At 39.7% G+C, this 22,581-nt stretch overlaps 1 protein-coding gene across 1 annotated transcript in view; it reads right to left on the bottom strand.

Moving 5' to 3' along the window:
- Window positions 1-2,451: 2,451 nt before the first annotated feature.
- Window positions 2,452-22,581, bottom strand: part of LOC135462096 (SH3 and multiple ankyrin repeat domains protein 3-like) — a 42,181-nt gene continuing 22,051 nt past the window's right edge. The window contains exons 3-7 of the mRNA XM_064739453.1: window positions 15,548-15,618; window positions 12,403-12,536; window positions 11,708-11,876; window positions 11,239-11,328; window positions 2,452-9,957 (exon numbers count right to left, since the gene is read on the bottom strand). Coding sequence (XP_064595523.1) covers window positions 6,737-9,957; window positions 11,239-11,328; window positions 11,708-11,876; window positions 12,403-12,536; window positions 15,548-15,618 — 3,685 coding nt within the window. The 3' untranslated portion in view covers window positions 2,452-6,736. The remainder of the gene's footprint in view (window positions 9,958-11,238; window positions 11,329-11,707; window positions 11,877-12,402; window positions 12,537-15,547; window positions 15,619-22,581) is intronic.

Here is a 22,581-nt window from a genome sequence, read left to right as displayed (position 1 = left end):
ACTTGGTGGACTGGAGGGTGCCCATGCCTTCAGGTATTAGGACCTACATCTTGCAGGTGTTAAGTGACACATGCATATTGCCGATTCCATTCAAAAACTGGCTGCTTCATGCATTCACCAGATTTGATCTCTTTGTCCGAAATCCACCTCCATGTCCTGAGGCATTGGGGAGTTCCCCATGGCCTCTGATGGTAGGAGCGCTAGAAAACTACTCCCCTTCATATAAAACCACATCAATATCACAAATAGACAGAGGTCATTTTGACTGTTTCAAGGAAGTACACACATGTATTTTCTCCAAATAATTTCAATTTATCACATTGCTTCGTAAGAATTCTTTGGCTTAATAAGAGCTCTCTTGTAGGAGAGACATGAAAGCAAAACTTTAGCTTAATACAAGTATTGATAAATAGTGACAGTAAAGTAATGAAATCATGAATTTGGTAATTTATGGGAATTAATATGCCCGGTTTCCTTCCACCCTAATGCTGGCCACCGTCACGTCAGTGAAATATTCTTCAGTATGGCGTAATACACCAATAAAATAAATAATACACAATACAGTGTCATGAAATTTTAAATGTATGGTATTCAATATACACTTGTGGAGTCAACAATAAATTATCCTTGTCATGCTACTGTGCTCTACATATGTGCAGAACTTTCTAAGATACCACCCCTACCATTTTGTTTAACATATTGATTTCCCTGTTATTCGGCACTGATGCTCAGGGTACGACATAAGCTACTTGGTGAAATAGTTTCTTTAGGATGGCAGGCCGTATTAACATAGAAGTAGTTCTATAAGTCTACATGCATGAAGTATTGAAATTGTATTCATTAAGCTATGTTTTAATATTCAGGAAACTTTTAACATTTAACGCTAACAGTGATTTCATAAATGAATTACTCTTGCCAAACACTGATAGGTAAATCATTTACTACTTTTGGTTTCATTGCCCAAGTGAAAGTAACATAACAAACATGTACAGTTTATAGAAAGAAACAAACTTAATATTTCAGCTTGACGTACAGCAGGTTTCCAATAAACACGTTTAGGCATGGGCAGTCCATTGTCCACCATGTGGTTCACGAGACTTTAACCCATGTAAGTAAGTTCACGGCCTCGGCTATGGGTGGTAAAATGAAAGAGCACTCCTGGTCAGAAATTGTCCTCACCGAAAGTTTTTGTACAGCTTGCCACCATTAATTAGCCTCAGACAGGAAATAATGCATTGCCTATATATCTACTGAAGGATAACTTTTGTGTGCCAACACAAGCTGTCTCAGTGGTTAGATGATGCACTGTGTCAGTGCTAGTTGAAGCTTCTAATGCATGTTAGAATTTAGTCAAATGCTGTTGATTTGATCTTGTAGTGACCTTTGGATTCAGGATTGTACGGAATTATAAGGCAGTGGCTTTCAGTACTGAAAGTGTCAAGTTTATATGTACATATTGTTGTTAACATAAAGGTGTATATTTATTTCAACTGAAAATCAATAAAGTGTTTGTAAGTATGGCATAGCTGTGAGTGATTTATTGCTTGTTTTAGTTCTGCGAGTGACTCTTCCTGACACTCAAAATCTGGTCATTTTACCACACCCTTCCGACCTTGTGAGAAAAAAAAAAAAAAAAAAAAAAAAATCTCCGTGTGAAATAGACTGCTTCCCGGACATGCAGATCAACAATAACTTAAACTCCAATATAAGTTTGCTTAAAGTTTATTAACTTGGCATAACACATTTCATTAGGGCTGTACATATATAAATCGGAGCATGTGAATATAATATGTATACTAAATATAGAAAACAAAAACAAAATACGAAACAGTTTGTACATGTAAAGGTAAAAATGTATACATTCTTGCACAGAGCTTGGTCCACCCATAGTAAAACCTCGGTCTGACTAATCCGTTTAGTTTTGAAATACGATTACAGTGCATACATTTGTGCATAATATATAAAATATTGAAATAAATGTGTACTGGCAAGTTTGAGATTTGATACAAAAATAGTGTGTTGCATGTATACAGTCAAGTGATACATAAATTCCAGCTTAACAAAATTGAAAGTTCAGTCCTGTGTTGGTTATCAATGATTTGAACTGATCAGCTGAATCATCACATTTATAATATATATATTATTAGCCAATAATAATATTAATGATTTCCCCCCCTCCCCCCCCCGCCCCGAAAATAGTGGAATGGGACAGACATAAATGACAGTTTAATTTATTCACCAGCCTAATATAACAAAGTATATGAACCTGATTAGTGTCCAGATTTTATTAATAAAGATTATAACCTGTGGACCAAATATTTATTTGATTGCTGTTTTACACCATACTCAAGAATATTTCACTTATACGATGGCGGCTAGCATTATGTTGGGAGGAAACCGGGCAGAGACCCGGGGAAATCCACAACCATCCGCAAGGTTACTGGCCAGACCTTCCCAAGCACAACCGGAATGGAAGCCAGCAGGAGCGGGACTTGAACTCACAAACAGGCTTCTGGGTCATTGTGCCGAGCTGGCATGCTAACTCCCTCGGCAAGGAGACTTGCCTAATGATAACGGTTATAACCTGTTTCAATAAGACATAATGAAGAGTACATAACCAAGAGGGCTTCGAGAAACATATAATGACTTGAATCCACCAAAAAACATTAGATTTAGAACCCTAGCGGATCTCTAGCCGGCCATGCTGGTTCGGCACTGCGGGTGACGTCATACTAAGCTGGCCAACACTAAGGCTGGCTGGGGTATACAGGGTATTCGTTTAGAATTGGAGGAGGAGGTCAGAGTTCAAAAGTAGGCGCCTGAATTGAAAGTAATTATGTCACAATGACTGGATTTAAAGCATGCGGCTACGGGGACGGCGGTAGACAGCAGTCTACAGCTTGCCCTTTTTAAATAACCTGGGTATATAACCTGCAAATTCAAAACTATGTCATTTTCAAGATGTCATTTTACACAGAGGCAAACATACGGACATATCAATTTGAACTCATAGTAGACGATGTTTAAGTTCTGATTTTAATATGACACTGACATCTCTGGACAGATTTCAGATTTTTTCTGCCATTGAATTGGATCTGTGTCTAGGCATTGGCAATTAAACTATACCATACATAATGAGCTTTATCCTGTGTCATACTGTACATTTTGAGTGTTTGTGTTAAAGTTTAATATTTATTTACTATCATTTTCCTTTGGCCGCTTTATAATAAATATATCATTATATTCCTCAAGATATGCTATACCTATATACATATATGCGATGACAACAACATGTTATTGTCTGTATTAGCCTAGGCCTACATGTATATCGTCATGTACAACATAAATATAAATGAGGACATCGGCGTTAGTGTACAGAAATTTACTGTATAATAGCCAAATCTTTCTGGTTCAGCTGTCTTCCTCTAATAGCTTTCTGCTGTAAAGTGGCAAGAGCAGATCCGTCCATCTTGTACTGTAAAACCATGCATTCCTGAGGATCAAATCGTCCGGAAACTTGCTAAATTTGCTCTAGGGGTTCTCTGACGACCTGTTTTTACAAGCCTATGCAGAATACATTTCATGGAGAAATTTGTATATGCTTTTTGCCACTCTTATACCTTTTTTAACATGACTAATTGGTGATGCTCTGACAGCTTGTAAAGGTTGGACTTATATCACATAATTCGGTGCAGACTATTGTGTGTTGGTGGAAAAAAACGCAAAAAACCAGCCTAGTGATTTTAAGTGTCAAATTATTCAGATCAACGTACCTTCTTAAGATCATATTTTTCTTAAACTCAACAATATATATACAGGGGTAGCTAATTATGAATAAATAATAAATCTGGACACTAATCAACAGAATACCACCAGAACATGTATTTGCTGGTGAAGATACACATATTTATATAATATAATCACTTTACTCGTGCCTAACAAATCTGCAGAGCTCACAAAGGGCTTGTTTATACAGAGTTATTGACAATGGCAGTATCCTGTGCAGAGTTATTGATAATGACAGTATCCTGTACAGAGTTATTGACAATGACAGTATCCAGTACAGAGTTATCGACAATGACAGTATCCTGTACAGAGTTATTGACAATGACAGTATCCTGTACAGAGTTACTGACAATGACAGTATCCTGTACAGAGTTACTGACAATGACAGTATCCTGTACAGAGTTACTAACAATGACAGTATCCTGTACAGAGTTATTGACAATGACAGTATCCTGTACAGAGTTATTGACAATGACAGTATCCTGTACAGAGTTACTGACAATGACAGTATCCTGTACAGAGTTATTGACAATGACAGTATCCTGTACAGAGTTATTGACAATGACAGTATCCAGTACCTCACCAAACACACACCTACATGTATTTGCAAATGTCATTGATAAATCGAGAGAAATCAAACCAGATGTCAGTTAATTTTCAATGACATTATTTCATCTTGTCATTTGTTTTGCCTGTACAGTACACCTGCTGGGTGTTCTAAAAAAAAAAGAAAAAAAAAACCATCATGGAATCATTGCTTAAATTATTCTAGGAAAGGAAAAATAAGCTAACATTTCTGACAATAAAAGTATACCCATACATATGTGCTACTAGATATGTGCTAGCTTGGATAGTACACCGTTAAATGATGAACTTTTTTAAATGTGGAACAGGAGTGGGTTATCCAACAAAGCACTATCAATATGCATACTGATATAAATTAACAGTGCCATAATAAATAAATAATAAGCAGAAAGGAAAGATAAAAAAGACACTACGGTGCTTGGTTAAGGTAATGACTAGTATATGCAATTTTTGCCCTTATATGATGCTATAAAAATAAATAAACTTAGCCCATAAATAACTGGAACCTTGAGTATGATGAATATGTTACTACTAACATCCGTGAAAGTAACAAGGCCAAAAGACAAAGTTAAAAATGCTTTTCAGTAAGGAATACATTCCACGTCATGTAACCATTAAATATGAAAGAGCGAGATATTTATACTTGTAGCAAACTCTTTAAGAACTTTGAGTTGACTAGAAGGAGGTAGACAATTTAAGTGTTTCACTGCTTATTCATTTGTTGATCAAGAGCAGGTAATTTTTTTACATTCATGCGAGATACACGTAGATGCAGGAAATTCACACACATACAGGTACATCTGACCGAAAGCAGAAAATTCTTACAAAACAAAAGAAAATCTGAAAACGACTATTTGTACCTAAGTTTTCATGTACATAAGTTTACAGGTCTAACCAAGTCCATCTTATAAAGTTATATGATCAAACAACAGGCATCAACAAATTAATTGGGGAGGGGGAAGGCTGTAAAGTTTTGGAATAGTCTGAACTCCCTCAATATTAGGGATAAAGAAATCAGTTTGTCGCACATTCTGTTAATGCTAACCACTTTACTTGATCTGCTATTGCTAAGATGAAAACTTTGTGCAGCAGGTAGCATGTAGCAGTCTACATGTAGCTCAAACCTTTCTCAAGGTGGTGTTACTTTCTCAAAGTAATTGTACACATGGCTATCACGAGTCATTACAAGAGGAAAATATTGCTTGAGAGTTGCCAATTTCAGTTGTTTCGTTTGAAGTAATGAGTTAAACTGGCTAAGAAGTAACGCTTATAAGACTTAAATATGCCCGAATTGCAAACTTCAAGCAGAACGTCTCTACCCAACAACCAAATATAATGATACAATCAACTGTCACAGCAGCTTACAAGACAAAAGCACCACAATTTCCACTAGGCGGATACCTTAATTTCCTCTCTTTGATATGTAAATAACTTGCTGGATATCAATGCCTCGATCTCAGCTCCAGGAATGTTTCAGCAACCCCATTCAACATAAATACTTAAGCTAAATGTATATGTTTTGTATATAGCCTGTGCTGCACAGATACATTGCATTATAAACTGGTGAGTTTTGTCATTCTAATGTCTCCATCTTTCACAACCTGCAAGGCTGACAGTAAATACCATCAACTGACACCTATCATTTTACTTAAATCACATATACCACAACCTGCAAGGTTTACAGTAAATACCATCAACTGACACCTGTCATTTAACTTAAATCACATAAACCACAACTGTAAGGTTGACAGTAAATACCATCAACTGACACCTATCATTTAACTTAAATCACATAAACCACAACTGCGAGGTCGTGACAAAAGTCACAGTGATACGTAGGTTTTTGGCCAATTTAACTCTAACACGAAATGACTGGTCAAAGTTGATAATATAGTGATGCCAAACACAGAACCCAGTACAGACCAGCTAACTTTGTTCACCCTCACTGGAAGGCATCCACAGGTATGAGTGTAGAGAGTCTCCTCTATCACTACAGACCAATGTGCCTCGGAACAACACCGTGTCATAAGGCATGTCTCTTACAATGCAGTCTCGCACAACCACCTCGAGGAGATCACTCTTTAATTTGAAAAGTTGATCTGTGGTTAATGAAAGCTCCTACACATGTCCATCAGTTCATACAGCTGCATAGTTAGACAAGGTTGTAGTGGTAGCACAAGAATCACAAGAGAATATCACAATCATTCTGCATCAGTACATACAGTGAGCTCTCAGGCCACACAGAGACACACACAACATGCATTGCCAATTGGTCCAAATCCAAAACTGCTCAGCTTTAACCACAACAGCAAGACACTCATCCCAGCACAAAAGACGAATGGGAAAAGATCTGCAAGTGGATGTTTCAGTAAACTGCTGACTTCTGGAGAGCCAGTTTTTTGATTGATCTTTCTATGTTCATCCTGTGACCCACCTGTGTAACACCTAACTCAATATAGTCATTTCTGCTCAGTTCAACTAGTCTCTTGCCATCAATAGAATGACTAGCAAAGCTTGATCTGTATTGTAACATATTTAAACTTTCTAACCAGTCCAACACATCCACACAATTCCAAAGGTCCACTGCTTTGGAACTGAAAGGTTTGCTCTGAACCTTCGATGAACTGTTGCTTTCCTGAAACTCTGGTGGGGGTGGGATATAATGATCCTGACTGTCACCAAAGCCTGGCGGGGGAGGCGCAATCACTTCTTCTAATGCTGAAATGGGCTGACCTCTAGCTGCCCCTTCCCCATGCTCGCTGGACAGTGTGGACAATGTGGATACAGAAGAGTGCAGACTAACTGAATCATCGTGTCCAAAGGCTGAATTGCCAGTCTGATCAGGTGATCCAGCATGATCCTCCCCGGCAAAAGTGGAAGGGGGAGGAATGATTTCTATCTCCACCACATCCTCTGACACAACGTTGCCATGGTCACTGAAGGCAGGTGGGGGAGCAACCATTGCCGAAGGCAGCTGGCCAGCAGATCTATTGTCCGCTTCAGTATGGGAATCATCCTCTGTAACACCTCGCACCTCGTAACCACTGTTGTTGTTTCTTATTATTGAGCTGAAGTCTAGCTTCTTTTCAAAACTTTTGATTTTATCTTGTATTGATTTGTTCTCATCACTGTTTGTATCACTGGTATTCTCAACACTGCCTTGACCAGGCCTCGAGTTCACTTCACCTGAAGCCTTCAAACTTGAGTTTGTTTTCGCTGATGACTGTCCTTTACTGAAGACAGATTTAACAGGAGGAGGGGGTGGTGTCTTGCTCAACGGGTGTGAGGCAATGTCTTTTTTGCCAGATTCATTGTTTTTCTTCTGAAGATACTCCTGGCGCGCCTTTTCAGCCAGGGCCAGGAAATTAGAACCGCTGTTTGCAGACGTGGCCTGTGGTTTTTGGCTGTCTGTTGCCGTCTGTACAGTCCTGGGACTGTTTTTGGTGACTGGAGTTTCCTTAACAGTGGATGGTTTGGGCGATGCCTTTCCTGTAGGTTTTTCTGCCGTTTTGGGAGTAGCTGTTATTGGTTTTTTCTCTGCCTGTGTTTGTGGTTGACTACCAGAACCATAATATTTTACAGATTGTAGCTTCTTTGTTTTGTTCAACTTTGACTCAATTTGATTCACAATGTCTTTCTCTGGACTTTGTTCTAAAACAGATCGTCGTTTGGCTACAGCGGCTAAGATGGCTGCTTGCGTTTGGTCCAGTGGTTTTTTGCGAGTGCTATCCACAGCAACTGGTCTGTTGAGGAGATGTTCTGCTCCTCCGTTCTGCAGGCGGGTCTGCCTCTCGGCAGCAGCTATCTGTATTTCCTCTGCTGAGGGTCTTGAGGGCATCGTGGAAGGACAGGATCTGCTGACAGTCTCCTGTGAAGGGACTGCAGGGGCGGGCGGGGATGGGGCAGGGGGTATGGCTGGAGCTGGAGGAGGGGGTGGCATAGCGGCTGATGTGGGCCGATTGTTTTGTTCCTCTCGCCTTTTGTCTCTGGCCAGGGCAGCCAAGCGGATCTGGTTGGTCAACAAGCTGGGTGTGTCAGAAGTGTCTGCATTGTCTTTCACCTGTCTTGATGAAATGTTCTCCTTGGAATCTGAAGCATGTTTCGGAATGTTAGAATTCACAGAGTAGTGTGGAATTGAGTCTGACTTGGTCTGTGAGGCTGGCTGTAGTTTAGGTGACTCATTGCCCACAGATATGACTGTAACAGAGGTGTTAGCATCCATCCCTGAAGAGCCCAGGGGTCTGGTCTGGGTATGAATGGACACAGGGATGTCACTACGGTTAGAGACTGATGAGGCAGACGATGAACTAGACCTTCTGCTAGTGTTATTCTCTGGAGCCGTTGGTTTTGGAACAACAACATCTCCATCATCACTGTCAGCATCATAGTCTGGTTCAGGCTCGTACAGGTCCTTACTTAACCGCTGTCTCTCACTAGAACCCATGTTAGCTGTCACAAGCAGACTGGCATTGGGATGGTGCTCCATAAACGATGCAGCATTTTCAAACACTCTGTCATCTGCAAATGACACTGTCCTGGGCCCCTCGTTACTAGTGGGTTTTTCCAGTTCTGCTGGAGGGTGACCATGACGAGGGAAAGATAGGAACTTCTGCTTATCTTCAGCTGACATTAAGTGCTGAGCATGTTGTAATGATCCAATGCTGCCTTTTCTTTGGACTCGCAGCTTGGCTTGTTCAACTGATGCAGTTGTCACATCAGGATCTTTGGTAACTTTAGCATTGGTTCCAGGTCTAAAACTGGACTCATATGGAGAATCAGCATTATTGGTTTTCCTCGCTTGTATCTCAGCGGATACATTTGCATAAATGGAACTATTGGTGCTGATACATACCACCTCTGATTTGACGGGTGGCTGGGGGGCAGGTTTGCGGGGTGGTGGTGGGATGAGAACACCAGACATGGATGCTACAGACACCGGCTTCTGTGGGCGATCCACCTTAGGACCATGTGATCTTAAATTGTTCCCTGTTGCCACACCCTGTGAAATATTTGATGCAATCTGACCGTGAGAGGCTGCCCTTAAAGAGGTCACCTTAGGCGCTGTGTGCGGCACAGAATATATATTTTGTTTTGCCTTTCCACGTGCTATACCAGACACACTGTCAGATGAGGTACTGCTATCTGAATCACCAGACCCAATGCTCAACACTGTCTTGTAGCCATTGCTGCTGAAATGCTTATTCGCGCCATTTTGTGTGAGTGGTCCATTGCCTGCTTGCACGTGTGGCGTGGCATATATTACCTCTTTACCATCGTCCCCATTGGCCAGGTTTGGTGTGCTACGGGCCTTTTCCAATGTTCCTTGTTGGTATTTTTTGTGGTATCTCTGGATGCGCAGCTCAGATGGACTGGCATACTTTTTAGGCAGCACTGGCGGTGTTGTTTTCTTCTCACTGGCACTACCATATTCCCCATCAAACTGAATGCAGGAGACCCTCTTGGCCGCATGTCTTGTCCGTATGGAGGCTATCTTTGTATCCCCTTCAGTAGAACCCACTCTATCAAGGCCAGTCATGGAACGAGATCCAGCTGCATCATACTGGGCCAAAGTTTCATCTAGTTTTTCTGTAACAAAAAGGCATACAAATTGAAAATTGCACACAAAATTTGTGCACTAGTAGTAAACCAGTGGTGTAACTTAACCCCTGCCGGCTTGCCCATTGCAAGTTAAATAGGCACCGGGCAAGCAAATTTTGTTTTTTGGTTGCCTTCCAGCGCAGGTGACTTGCGTGAGCATAAAAATTACTTATTTTCTGAACTGCACATGTTGACAATCCTTCACTTGCTTGAATATTTCAACTGCACTTGTAAAATATTTGTATAAAATAGAAATCTTCACTTTAGCCATGCACAGCTTTCAGACGGGTGGATGAAATCAGAACGAGGCTTTTGCCTTGTGCACAGTGCATATTCTCCCACACAGATGTTTTGGTGCTATAAAATCGGCAATGTGCTTAACCCTAGCACCCGTACGTGGCAACGCAGAAGATACAATGGAGCGTGTTTTGTTTTTTTTGTTTTTTGGGGGGACTACTGGTTGAAAACAAATTCCTCTAGCCCTCCTACATCAAATAAACTATACGATAATGCTAAACATTCGAGAAAATTTGTTGAGGCTTTGAAAGAAGAATATCCTTGAGCTTTAACTCTTGCACCAAGCTGAAAGATAAGCTGTTTAAGAACTCTACACAGAACTGGATTCTACATTATAATTAAATAAAATAATTACATTGGACAAATTATTTCCGATCACCTTTAAATAAGTATGTTAGGTACAAGTTTAGAAAATGTATATTTGTTGGAATCCTAGCGCAAAGCTGACAGATCTGTACACATATATTAGTATTTGAGGGGAATGCAGTGAATAAATAAAAATTAAATACAACCAAAAGTTACATGGATAAATAGCTCAACACCAATCTGAAGTCGCCTTTTTTTTTTTTAATCACTTCACTGCATTAAGATAAAAATGCACGAACGTGGATTGAAACACATGTTGTTTTTAATTCAATACAATTTTAATGTTAATATTTGCAATGAACTGTAAAACGGTACAGCTGTGTTGTGGCATGGCAAGTGAAAATGAGTGCAGGCAAGCAGTTTTCATTGTCAGCTTGACCCGAGAGCAAAAAACGACCCTAAAAAAAGTTAAGTTACACAACTGTAAACAGTACTACATATCAAACAATGACGATTATGCTGCAGTAAATATTGAACGTGGTCGGAGTAACAATCTTTATCTACTTGAACCCCATAAAAGCAGCTGTAGCATACGTGTATTTTGAAAGCCTCTATATCATAGAGTATATAATACTCATATACATAGCTAATCTTTCTTAATCTTACCAATTTCTGCCAGTCCCTCAGCAAATGATTTTGACCTTGCCTTGCTGTAAGACAGGGATGTGTTGGGATTACGTTTTGGGGGTTGTGGTGCTGAAAGTAAATTACATACAAATTAGAATCATCTGCCTACCTACGATGAAACAGGTAAGTATGACTTGGGAATGACTACATAAAGAACATTTTGCAGTAATAATTTATTTATTTGATTGGTGTTTTAAGTCGTACTCAAGAATATTTCACTTATATGACAGCGGGGTCAGCATTATGGTGGGTGGAAACCGGGCAGAGCCCGGGGGAAACCCACAACCATCCACACGTTGCTGCCAGACCTTCCCACGTACGGCCGGAGAGGATGCATTAATAATAACAGAATATTAAAACAGAGGGTGCCACATACTACCTATATATATATATATATATATATATATATATATATATATATATATATATATATATATGAAGATCTCACCTTTGCCTTTTCCCCTTGTAGGCAAGGTCATGCAGCCATCTTGGTGGACAAACCAGTTCTTCTCCTGTGGCCTGACTGTGACAACTTTGAGCTTTAGTGTGTCCCCCGAGGCCTTGATCAGCTCCACCACCCGTTCATGAGACGCTTGCACCACATTATGGCCATTAATCTGTATAAGCATAAACCCAATATGTCACCGAATACTGACAGTTAGCTATCTGCATTTAAACATGTAGATGTGATTTCCCCCTGGCCCTTTTTAATACCTGTGTACCAGATATCCTGATACACATACTTTCATAGAAATCTTCAGGTAAACACATACGATTCTCCCTTGTGTTCTGCATGTATGAGACATTCAAATGAGCAAATCATCCTCAACAAGTATTATCAAAACATAAATCATTCAAAAGCACTGACATTACCATATACGGCTCAATTTTCATATAAATACCAGATTTCGGATACCCTGCAGCTACATGTAGACCTATTAAACAACATGTAATAAAAATGAAACTGACCATCTGTGACTACAGGTAACTACACTGTATTAACGAGTGAACAGCACAGGTATTTAATTCCTTCAACATCACACGTTATTAGTAAAAGAGACCTGCTTATGGACATGAAAACTATGCTGCCCTTCACGCAGTAAATTAACATACAAGAACCACGACATAATGTCCAGTCGTTACCTCTAGAATGAAATCACCACTGTTGAGGCCAGCCTTTTCTGCCATGCTGCCCGGGTCCACGCTGTCCAGGTACTGGAGGGCGGGATACTCAGCCGTGGGGTGAAAGTCCAAGCTGGATACCGGCATGTGTTTGGCTGTTTGTTAACAAATCAATTAATTAGCTTCATCTACTATAAGGCAACGTAAGTACAAAGATGTAGTGATTGTAATGCATACAATGGCGAAGCTACCAGCAAGTACATGTACTGTACAGGAGGTACCGTAAATGACCTAAAATTCTGTCCATGTTGCTCACTTTTTTTTAGATTTTGAGAGCTCTTTTGATCTTTAATAGAAAGGTTCTTTTCAGGGGTTGGGTGTGGGTATGGGGGGAGGGGTGGTGGAAGGTAAAATGATATCCCACAAGAAAAACAAAAGTTTTGAAATAAAACGTAATGATAGAGTTTAACACATGTATTTGCCTATGAAAATTCACTTTTATGAGGCAAAATTTTAAGTCATTTACAGTGGTTTAGAAGGGAGGAGTAGAGATTGGTAGGGGGAACGCAGCATAATGTGTTTTCTAAAATACTGTACAAGGAAGCTTGTTTTAAAAGAGAAATCTGCTATTAAATTCTATGAAGAATAAATGATCTGGCTGCAATATTGCTGAAGTGGTACAAAGTCATAATCATCCACTCATTCATTCATTCATTCATAACAAAATCAACGAGACTGTAACATCCAATATGGTAGCCGCAGCCATGTAGTGCAATTTCTTAAAAGTGAGAAGTGTATGAGATAAACAAAGCCGGTTTTATAGCCCCCCTCTGATGACATTTATCTGAGGCCAGAGCGAACAGACCTTAAGGCCTTCCCTCACAAGTTTCATGCCAGCCAGACAGAGCAAACATTGATGGTGAAATGTCAGCTGTACACCAGGTCTTGTCCTTGTCTTGGATTACATAAACAACTCTCTCCCCAATCCCTCTCCTAACAACCACCATGCTGAGGGAGACCCACCTCTGTTCAGTCTGGGTTTAGCGGGTATGCTTCCCATAACAAGTTGTTGCATGTCTTACATCCACAGTCTGCATTAGCTGGTCACTTCACCATTTTAATTAGCTGGGCACATCAAGACACTTCACCTGTATATCCAGATGTACTCAGTGATTCACTTCTCTTATTTTGTGTTCATTGCACATATTTCATCACAGTTAATTTTCAGCGAATCCAGTTTAATACTGCTCTATGTTTATGTTTCCTGTTTTCCGACCATACAGGTATCTGTACAAAAGTTTAAAAGGCAGCAGATGTTGCCCTGCATTATGCACAGGTCATGTAATCGTCAGGATCCAAATAGCTAAACATGCACGCTGTGCTACAACAACACCCACCCCACCCCCCACCCCCACCCCACCCAACCCAAAGCTGAGTCAAGACTGACATAGTTATATTGGTGTCTCATGAGATGGTAGCCCCTTAAACAACAAACAAAATGGCAACTACATTATCTAGGCAGGCAAATGTAGTACAAGCTGAGGAGCTGTTCCTCAGAAGTCATGTAGGTATTGGAATGTGACCTATATACACTGTTTGACTGACAACACACAGGTGTACATAATGTCTTCTGCGTGCCTGGGCCACACAGACACTCCTACAGGCCGCATTTCATAACCCGATAAGCCATTCTGCCACAAACCAGCATGACGTACATATACAGCCTCACTTACACAACAAAATTATAACCACTGTGAAAAGCCACATGACAAAGAAGCAGATAGACAAAAGCTAGATAAGAGTACTTAATTACTTGGATATTCTGACCTTGAGAACAACAAATTTAAATGAATCTTTATCATCTATTATCTGGAAAACTGGACAGAAGCTAAAGTGGCAAAAATGTATATGATATCAGCAGAGTATAGCTGTTGAAATTAACCCATTAACCCCGGAGCTTCTAACTGCTCTGATATACAAGAGTAACCTAAGATCTGGGAAATGACAATGTTTGTCCTGCATGTCAAGTTGGCTGACAGCTCTGATAGCTACAGGCTCAGTACCCAGACTTCCCTGTCCTGACTTGCATCACTGATGATGAACGGGTGAATATGCTCTTTTCAAAGAGCACAGCATGGAGCATGATAATACAAAGGTCAAGGTGACATTCTGTGGACATTTTAGTTAGTAGATGATAAGCCTGGATCAGCACAGTATATATCAACGATATATTTATTTATTTGATTGGGGTTTTACCTACTCAAGAATATTTTACTTTTACCAAGGCAGTCAGCTTTATGGTAGGAAAAATGGAGAGAGCCCGGTTGCAGGGTGCTGGAAGACGTACCGCCGAAGAAAAACGCCAGCATGAACTACACTTAAACTCACAGCGATCACACTGATGAGAGGCTTCTGGGTAATTGTGCCATACTAGCACACTAGCTACTAGGCCACACAGGCCCCTACAGGCATTAAAGGTGAATTACAAATGTGTTTCTGTATTGATGATGTGATTGGAGTTTTATGTCATACTCAAGAATATCTCTCTTATAGGACAGCTTCCAGCATTATGGTTGGAGGAATTCAAAGGTAACAATCTGTAGCTTAGATTTGGCCTGAAATAAAACGTACTAGACAGTCTGAAACTGGCACAAAATAGCAAGGTTTGCATGTTTCCACTGGATTTCGGATCTTTCATCTGACCATTAATGCAAAACTTTTATATCCTTTTGTGCTGGGCTGTATGACCAACTTTCCTGGCCACTGCTATTATATAGCCGACGGCCACCTGCAGTCATCATTAAGGTGTCTGAGGACCATGCTTAGTATGAATGACGGCCACCACAAATTACATCACAACATTCTAAAATGGAGCTAAAATTCCATACAAGGTTACACTGGACAAGCATAAAATTATACATTAAAATACTAAATGAATTATTTTCCCAAAGAAAACAGCTACAACCTCATACAATAACAGCAGTCCTGTGGGTGTTGACAATATTTTTACAAACTGAAAGCCTTGCAGTTCACCTTTAACATGTGTGGTGACAAGTTTCTGTTGAAATAATTGTAGTGTAGAAAAGAGGGACTTTACCCGGCAACCTGATTACAGACATGCATATACAAGGAAATTATTTAATTATTTAAATCTTTGAGCACTTACATTTTGCCCCACGGAGTACAAATCCAAATCCTTCTCTGCCCTTCTGTAACAGAACTGTCCTGGGTCCATCTCTGTAAAAAGCAAAGAACACGGGTTACTTGTGTTCATAAACTGAAGATGGTAATACCTTAAAACAAGACAAAATATGGGCATTTCAAGTTTGAACTCTTTAATCCTTTGAGGTAGAAAAAGTCCAACTGTATCATGTGACCTGTCAAATATGTTAGGTAACTATTTTTTATCACATTCATCTGAAAAAAAAAGTCATAAAAAGTAATTTAGAGTGGAGGAATGAGAGAGAAGAGAACCTTAATGTTTGTTCCAGCTTGAAACTGCTCTATTAGCACGCTCGCAAACATAGGTTGGTTTGTGTTTCATACCGGTTTATATCTGGGGGGTATTGGTAGTTCACAGCAGAACAGAATCAGCTAAGCAGAGGCACATCATTCCATGGGGTTGTTATAGCACTAATTCTTAATCTGTATATCAAATTCTGTGTAACTGAACTAGTGGAAGTTACGAGTGCTTTACTGCTTTCTAAAATCAAGATATACTGAAAGTGTGACATACTATAAATGAAGAGCAAGAGTATCCAGCTCGTTAAGGCCTTGTTCAAGATCTATGGGCTATATTATATTTACCTGATTGGTGTTTTTCACCATACTCAGGAATACTTCACTTATAAGACAGCAGCCTTTTGCATCATATAATACTTATAAAAAGTTCAAACAGATGTACATGTATATTGATGGACAGGAGATTTGTCACTCTGAGTTGTCTGAAGCCATCAAGTGCAGACTTGTTAACGAGCTCAGCTTCTGTCCAATATACATGTACATATGGGCATAAGTCGGGGGACCTGGGATCAAATCCTGGTTAGGTCATACGAAAGACTTGTGGTGCTGGTACTCCTTGCTGCTTCGCTTGATGCTCAGCATTGAAAAATTAGAGCATGGAAACAATTGCCCGGGGGTCGTATAATGTGGGCTGGGTGGGGAGCCATGCCTTATGTCTTTGGCATGATACATGTACTTCAGTGACAGCAACTATTTGGCAGCATGGACTCGGCCCGCCATAAGAACACACAGTACATGAACACACAAAAATTGTTAAGTATGACGTTAAACCCCAAGCATACATACATATAAAATAATGTAACAAAAATGTATGGGCAAACAAATAACTCAAAATGTTTTATGAAATGGAAAAAAAGTATACTGAAATACAAACAGAAGTAAACATAGTGCAGAGAAGAAAGGGCCAAGGGTCACAGTGACTTTCCCTGAGTGTCTATTAATGAATCACACATCCATGTCCACCTGCAGAAGGTGAAGCAATATATATGTATTACCTGCCACACCCACATTTTCAGAGCACCCCAGCTAAGTACTATACACTTTCTGTATTTCTCATAAAACCATCCTTCACGGCCTATTAAGGAAGAGCTAAGCAGGCCAGGTATTCAAACAAAAATATTGGCCCATACTCAGAAACTGATTCAGGGTTTTGAGAAAATTGTACTCCAGTTGACACTTCACAAAACTGGTTCAGCGAATCATTAAACATTGAGAATGCTTAGCTGTTACACAGGCAAAACTCAGCTGTTGTCATCTTAGTTCACGCCCTCAAACATCAATCACCAGTCTTTTTCTTATCTGAAGATACAGGTGTATGGATTGTATGGCTAACCACGGACAAAGAACTTCATCACAATGTCCGTAACTAATAAATGTATCTTCCATGAAATGTGCTTGAAAATGAAACTGTCCATCACTGAGGCTTGAATTCCCATACATTTCCATGCACAGAGGCTTGGATTCCCATACATTTCCATGCACTGAGGCTTGAATTCCCATAAATTTCCATGCACAGAGGCTTGGATTCCCATACATTTCCATGCACTGAGGCTTGGATTCCCATACATTTCCATGCACTGAGGCTTGGATTCCCATACATTTCCATGCACTAAGGCTTGGATTCCCATACATTTCCATGCACAGAGGCTTAGATTCCCATACATTTCCATGCACTGAGGCTTGAATTCCCATACATTTCCATGCACTGAGGCTTGGATTCCCATACATTTCCATGTATAATACATTAACTGAATGTTCAGAAGTAATTTCATATGGCACACATCTACACAAAAGCTGGCACAAAAATGGACATACAGCTTGGTCCTTGTTCATTAACCACATTAGAAAAAAGTACATTTGTAGTATCAGGATCATGGCATGGAGAGGTTACTTAAAGATCATCAACTATGGCAGGCTGTACCAGTTAGAGTAGATGTATAGGCTACATTGTACAAACACTTCTGTGTAAAGTGCTATACATTAATTCAACTTTACTAAATTTGATGCTAGCATGGGTTCCAAAATTTCACTCCTGCAAATTTATTTATTCGATTGGTGTTTTACGCCTTACTCAAGAATATTTCACTTATAAGACAGCAGCCAGCATTATGGTGGGAGGAAACCGGGCAGAGCCCGGGGGAAACCCACGACCATCCGCAGGCTGCTGCAGACCTTCCCACTTGCGGCCAGCGAGGGAGCCAGCATGAGCTCGACTTGAGCTCACAGCGACTGCATTGGTGAGAGGCTCCTTGGTCATTACGCTGTGCTAGCGCACTAACCGACTGAGCCACAGAGGCCCCCCTTCACTCCTGCAAAACAAATAATGCACAGCACTGGTTTTCAGCTGAAATTTCTGGATGATCAACATCAAGGTAACAGCTTGACAATGCCACACCATAATATGCCCCATACTATGGGAGTATAAAAATATTCTACATACACCATGACACATTTAAAACTGCCAGCGTTGGTCCACTGATAATCACAGTTTGTCACAACTTTATCATGATAAGGGTATATCCATTTGTCTTGGTGCCAAGACCTGAACGTAGGCTCAAGTGGACTTGAAGCTGTGCCAAGTCCCTGAAGAGGTAAGGTAAAAGACAGATGGGGTGGGGAGAGGGGACACCTGGCTGTGTATAGGAATGCATACATACATGCACAGTGAGCCTATATGGTGCTACACATAAACTAGCTGAAAATGCTCACGAGTCAGATACACCTTAGGTTATCATGTCAAATGTGTTAAGGTCATCAATCAGGCCACGTCTGAAATACACAGTATCTATGTAACAGGGATCAAGACAAATAAATATTACAGGAGACCCCTTTATATACATCATGAGGTTTGACCTAGTGTACAGAAAAAACCCAGTATCTAACTATGATATGTGTGGCTATCATGTACAATGTATGTATTGAGCTAAATCTTTGCTTTGTCTTAACTGCGTGTGATGGAATGTCATTAGTGTCTATTTCGGTGAGCTGGTCTTCATGTACATATCCAATATACTTAACATATATGAGACTACGAAAACTATAATTAAAGCTGAGCTGCAATAGATATGAGAAGCAGATCTGAGCCCATATATACATGTGTGTAATATGCATATAGATTATGAAGGCGTGAACGTAACAGGTCGGGTGACACAGCTACAGTGAACCTCAGTGTACATGTAGCAGTCCGTTAGGTGAGGATGTGTACATGACCAGGTGAATATACCACGACAGATCTAACTTCTACTGACCAGCTCCATCAGCTCACCTGCATGACCAAATCTCCAGCAAAGTCATGATCATGTACAATACATTTGCAAATCTATCATGCAGAACAGCATATATTACTAAGTCTAAACATGATCCAGATTTATTTTTGAACACCATAGCTATATATAATGCCCTATGCTTTAAAGGCTACAGGGCAAGCTGTGTAACTCATTAATACTCCATTTATCAGTACCCACTCTACACAGATCTACACATGGAGATCCATGAAGCGAATATACATGGACATGTTCATACAGTCTATATATATATATATCTATACATACATATACATATACATATATTGTTACGTTCAACCTATGTTCCGAATACATGTAAATGTTTCAAGACATGAAATACATATAGTTGATCGGTCAAAATGGCGATTTGATAAGGCGTCAATTGTTGTATAATTCAGTTCTGACACCAGCGGTTCCAATAACTGGAATGAAGCAATGAACAAACACCCAATGTAAGCGTAATTATAATTCCATTTATTCCAGCCCTCAGAGTGCCCCTCAGTAAATATATAGCAGAAAATATAGGTAAAATATAGGAACATATTCATAAATACAAAGGATAATGTAGGAGACTTCAGATTTACTTCTGTGACGAATGGATGATGTATATATATATATATATGATTGTTGTTTAACGCCATAATCAAGAATTTTTTAGTTACACAATGGTGGTGAGTTTTATGAGTTAATGAAACTGGTAAACCACTGGTAAGTTGGTGCATTATGGGACATAAAGACATGTGGTTTTCCACAACATTAATAAGACTGTACAATACGTCACACCTGAGCATTGTCCACTACTTACTGTCACCAAGGTCCCATGGACACCGAGACTTTAGGTATCAAGAAACCCAGGACTAATGACATGGTACACGTACTAAAACATTCCCTGCTAACCTACTTTTTTTTCCCCCAAGGAGTTGGGTTACCCCCCAACAATGAATATTTTAAGGATGGCCTCACAGAAACTAGCATTAAAGAATTTTTGAAGTAAAATGTCATGCAATCAAATAAACAAATAAATAGCACACATTGTCAGACAAAGTGAGAAAGTTTTTAAATTACAGGGCATCAAGGACCACAAAGTGCCCTTATGGTTTAAATGTGTGCAAAAACACAGTATGTACAGTACATGTAAGCATAATAATATGCATTACTGCAAATGCTCTTTCTACACCGTATTCAAGAATGTTTCATTTATACACGGCTAACAGTATGGCAGGATGAAACCCGGCAGGGCCCAGGAAAACCCATGAACATCCACAGGTTGCTGGCACACTTTCCCACATACGACCGGACAGGAAGTCAGCATGAACTGGACTTATACTCACAGCGATCGCACTGGTGAGATGCTCCTGTGTTTTTGCACTAACCACTAGGCCACAGTGTCTGAGGGGCCACCCAAAAATGCTCTTTGAATGCTCTATCTTAAATGCCCTCTTCTCCAAATGTTAGAAACTTCAAAATTAGAACAGTGTGGTAACATTTCTCTTCAATGGCATTAACTGCTATTTGATGTAGATGCCAGGGGTACAACATATGCTCCTCCTTCAGTGTACACGTACCTTGCATACGCAAGCTAAAACAGCGCAAATATAGACAGGGAAAAGTTTTGAGCTGATTTTTTTATAGCAACATCAGTGCAGGTATTTGAAATGGTTGTGGGGAGAAACATCAGTGCAGGTACATGACCTGGTTGTGGGGAGGAACATCAGTGCAGGTATATGACCTGGTTGTGGGGAGAAACATCAGTGCAGGTATTTTTGACATGGTTGTGGGGAGAAACATCAGTGCAGGTGTATATAATAAATTTATTTCACAGTCAGACACAGAAAGTGTTGGCACCAAAAATAACTTCACGCACATCAACTTGTCAAAGCTTACCAGAGGGACGGTCACTTTGACACAAAACAGACATGACACGTGGAGAAATTAGTGGCCATGCAGGCAGCAACTCTGGCTAATTATTGGCTGTTCATAGCACAGTGATTTTACGCTGCTTGTTTTCATCGATAAATGCACATCAACAATGTTCACAGCACTTACATTTACATGTATATAGCTGCTAACTGATGTTTTCTACTGATCTAATCCCCATGAACTGGATACATGCAGTTGTTTCAAAAGAAAGAAATACACCTTAGACTGAAAATCCCCAGACAGCAGGTTTCTGAGCAGTTCATATGTACAGTCAAGCAAAGGAGATAACGACCTAAGACTATCTCCCGTATCAACCTTGCTGGCACGAAAATGATAAATGTGTATATCGTCCAGTATACTTTAGAAAATAAAGAGGATTAGTAGCAAATAAGGCAAAAAAAACAACATTTCATCGAGGTCATGTAAGATTTAAGGTGAGATATTACATACATGTATATTACACACAGGGTCTGTGACCTCGACTCATACCACTGCTATATATGTTGTCCACGGTCAGAAATAGCTTAAGGCTGCAGGCTTAGAGGACAGAAAAACAAATAATAGCCGATGCAAACTGATGAGAATACCACCTGTCAAGAAATCTTTGGGGGGGGGGGGGGGGGGATTAAATATGAATGAGTATGGTTTAAAACCACCTCAGCAATATTTCAGCCATTAATCCTGGTGATCAGAGGATCAGGAGAAATAAACAGCTTCAACATTATAAACATGCTACAAGTGTAAGCTGGGCTCTTTGGTGAAAACATGACTGTGGTACAGGTTGAAAGATTTTTCTCTCTAATGTATATTAGAGACAACAGATATTAGATATGTTGAAATGGGACACATATTAGAAATGTTGAAAGTAAAATATTACATTTCTTTACCAGCTGTTAGGAAAAGGAAGGTATGAGTATGTTGTTCATGAGATGGTCTAACCATGTGAGAAAAAAAGAAACTCAATATTTTTGACATATATACTGGCTAAAATGAGAACACCACGTGTCCCAAATATTACAAGAAATATTCAAGCATAATTTTGTACATGTTAGCTGTGACATACATGTATGTGACTCAGTGATAATTATGTACATGCTAGCTGTGACATACATGTATGTGACTCAATGATAATTATGTACATGTTAGCTGTGACATACATGTATGTGACTCAATGATAATTATGTACATGTTAGATGTGACATACATGTATGTGACTCAGTGATAATTATATACATGTTAGATGTGACATACATGTATGTGACTCAATGATAATTATGTACATGTTAGATGTGACATACATGTATGTGACTCAGTGATAATTATATACATGTTAGATGTGACATACATGTATGTGACTCAGTGATAATTATATACATGTTAGATGTGACATACATGTATGTGACTCAGTGATAATTATATACATGTTAGATGTGACTCAGTGATAATTATATACATGTTAGCTGTGACATACTTG

This window comes from Liolophura sinensis, chromosome 1, assembly GCF_032854445.1.
Source record: "Liolophura sinensis isolate JHLJ2023 chromosome 1, CUHK_Ljap_v2, whole genome shotgun sequence".
In the NCBI taxonomy this organism is placed as follows: Eukaryota; Metazoa; Mollusca; class Polyplacophora; order Chitonida; family Chitonidae; genus Liolophura; species Liolophura sinensis.
Note: the sequence above shows the minus strand (reverse complement) of the source record. Positions and strands in the feature narration are given on the sequence as shown.